Raw genomic sequence first — 1,286 nt, forward strand, 5'->3', positions numbered from 1 at the left:
TCCCGGGGGGAATGAACCGGCCTCATTATTTTTTTTTTTTTTTTTTTTTTTTTTGTTTTCCTCTCCTTTTAACGAGCGCGCCTGCTTTGTGGAGATGCCGGGGGGCCGGGGGCTACCCAGCAACCCCCCGCCTTTGGCGGGGCGGGCTCTGATGGGGGAAAAAAGCACCGATTCCTGAAATTCCAGGCTCCGGGAAGCACCAGTTCCCCCCCCCCGGGGGCGAGGGGGGTGTGGGGGGGTCTCTGGCGGGGCTGGGAGCCCCAGCAGGGCGGTGGCTCAGCCCGTAGAGCGCCGGGTTGGCATGCGGGAGATGCAGGTTCGATACTCGCCTCTGACATTTTTGTCTCTGGAGAGCGTGTGTGTATGGGGTGCGGGGGGAATGTGTGTGTGTGTGTGGACACGCGTGTGTGTGTGTGTGTGTGCACTGCTCTGTGTGGATGTGTTTGGGTGTGTGTATTTATATAGGGTGGGCACACGTGCATGTACATGTGTTTGTGTGCACACGCGTGCATGTACATGTGCCTGTGTCTATAATGTGTGTGCACACAGATGTGTATATGGACGTGCATGTGTGTGCATACATGTGTATAGGTGTGTGCATACATGTATGTATAGGTGTGCATGCTTGTGTGTACATGTATAGGTACACGTGTGTCTATAGGTGTGTGCACATACATGGCTGCACATACACACGTTATATAAACGCATGTGTTTACATGTGCATGTATGTATAGATGTGTGCACACACGTGCACATGCGTGTTCTTTTGCACGTGTGTGCGTATACCTGTGTGTGTGAGTGTATAGACACGTGTGTGTCGCGCACACGTGTGCACAGCTGTGTGTGCGTGCTCCTGTGCACACGCGTGTGCGCGTGCCGGCTCTGTGCACACACCTGTACGTGCCCGTACATACGCGTGCGTGTCCCCGCGCGCCACCGGGAGGGGGCGGGGTCGTGAGGGGGCGGGGCCAATAGGAGGCGTGTCCCACGGGCGGGTCAGGGGCAGCGCTGCGGCCGGTTGCCGAGGCGCCGTCCAATAGGCGCGCTGGTTGCTAGGGGGTGGTGGGCCAATGGGCGTGCGCGTTGCTGTTGCCAGGCGGCGCGGCGGGGCGGGCCGGGGCGATGAGCGGGCCGCGGCGGCCCGGCAGCCATGGAGATCCGCTGCGGCGGGCTGCTCTTCAGCTCCCGCTTCGACTCGGGGAACCTGGCGCACGTCGAGCAGGTGGAGCCGCCCGGGGCCGGAGGGGGGCCCGCAGGCTGCGGCGCCGCGCTGCCCCCCGCCGACT

At 61.2% G+C, this 1,286-nt stretch overlaps 1 protein-coding gene across 1 annotated transcript in view; it reads right to left on the reverse strand.

The window, feature by feature from the left end:
• LOC106890494 (basic salivary proline-rich protein 2-like) overlaps positions 1-1,286 on the reverse strand; it is a 24,695-nt gene that overhangs the window by 22,889 nt on the left and 520 nt on the right. Inside the window, exon 2 of the mRNA XM_014946361.1 lies at positions 895-1,284. Coding sequence (XP_014801847.1) covers positions 895-1,284 — 390 coding nt within the window. The remainder of the gene's footprint in view (positions 1-894; positions 1,285-1,286) is intronic.

Source organism: Calidris pugnax, unplaced genomic scaffold (genome assembly GCF_001431845.1).
Source record: "Calidris pugnax isolate Ruff unplaced genomic scaffold, ASM143184v1 scaffold165, whole genome shotgun sequence".
Classification (NCBI taxonomy): Eukaryota; Metazoa; Chordata; class Aves; order Charadriiformes; family Scolopacidae; genus Calidris; species Calidris pugnax.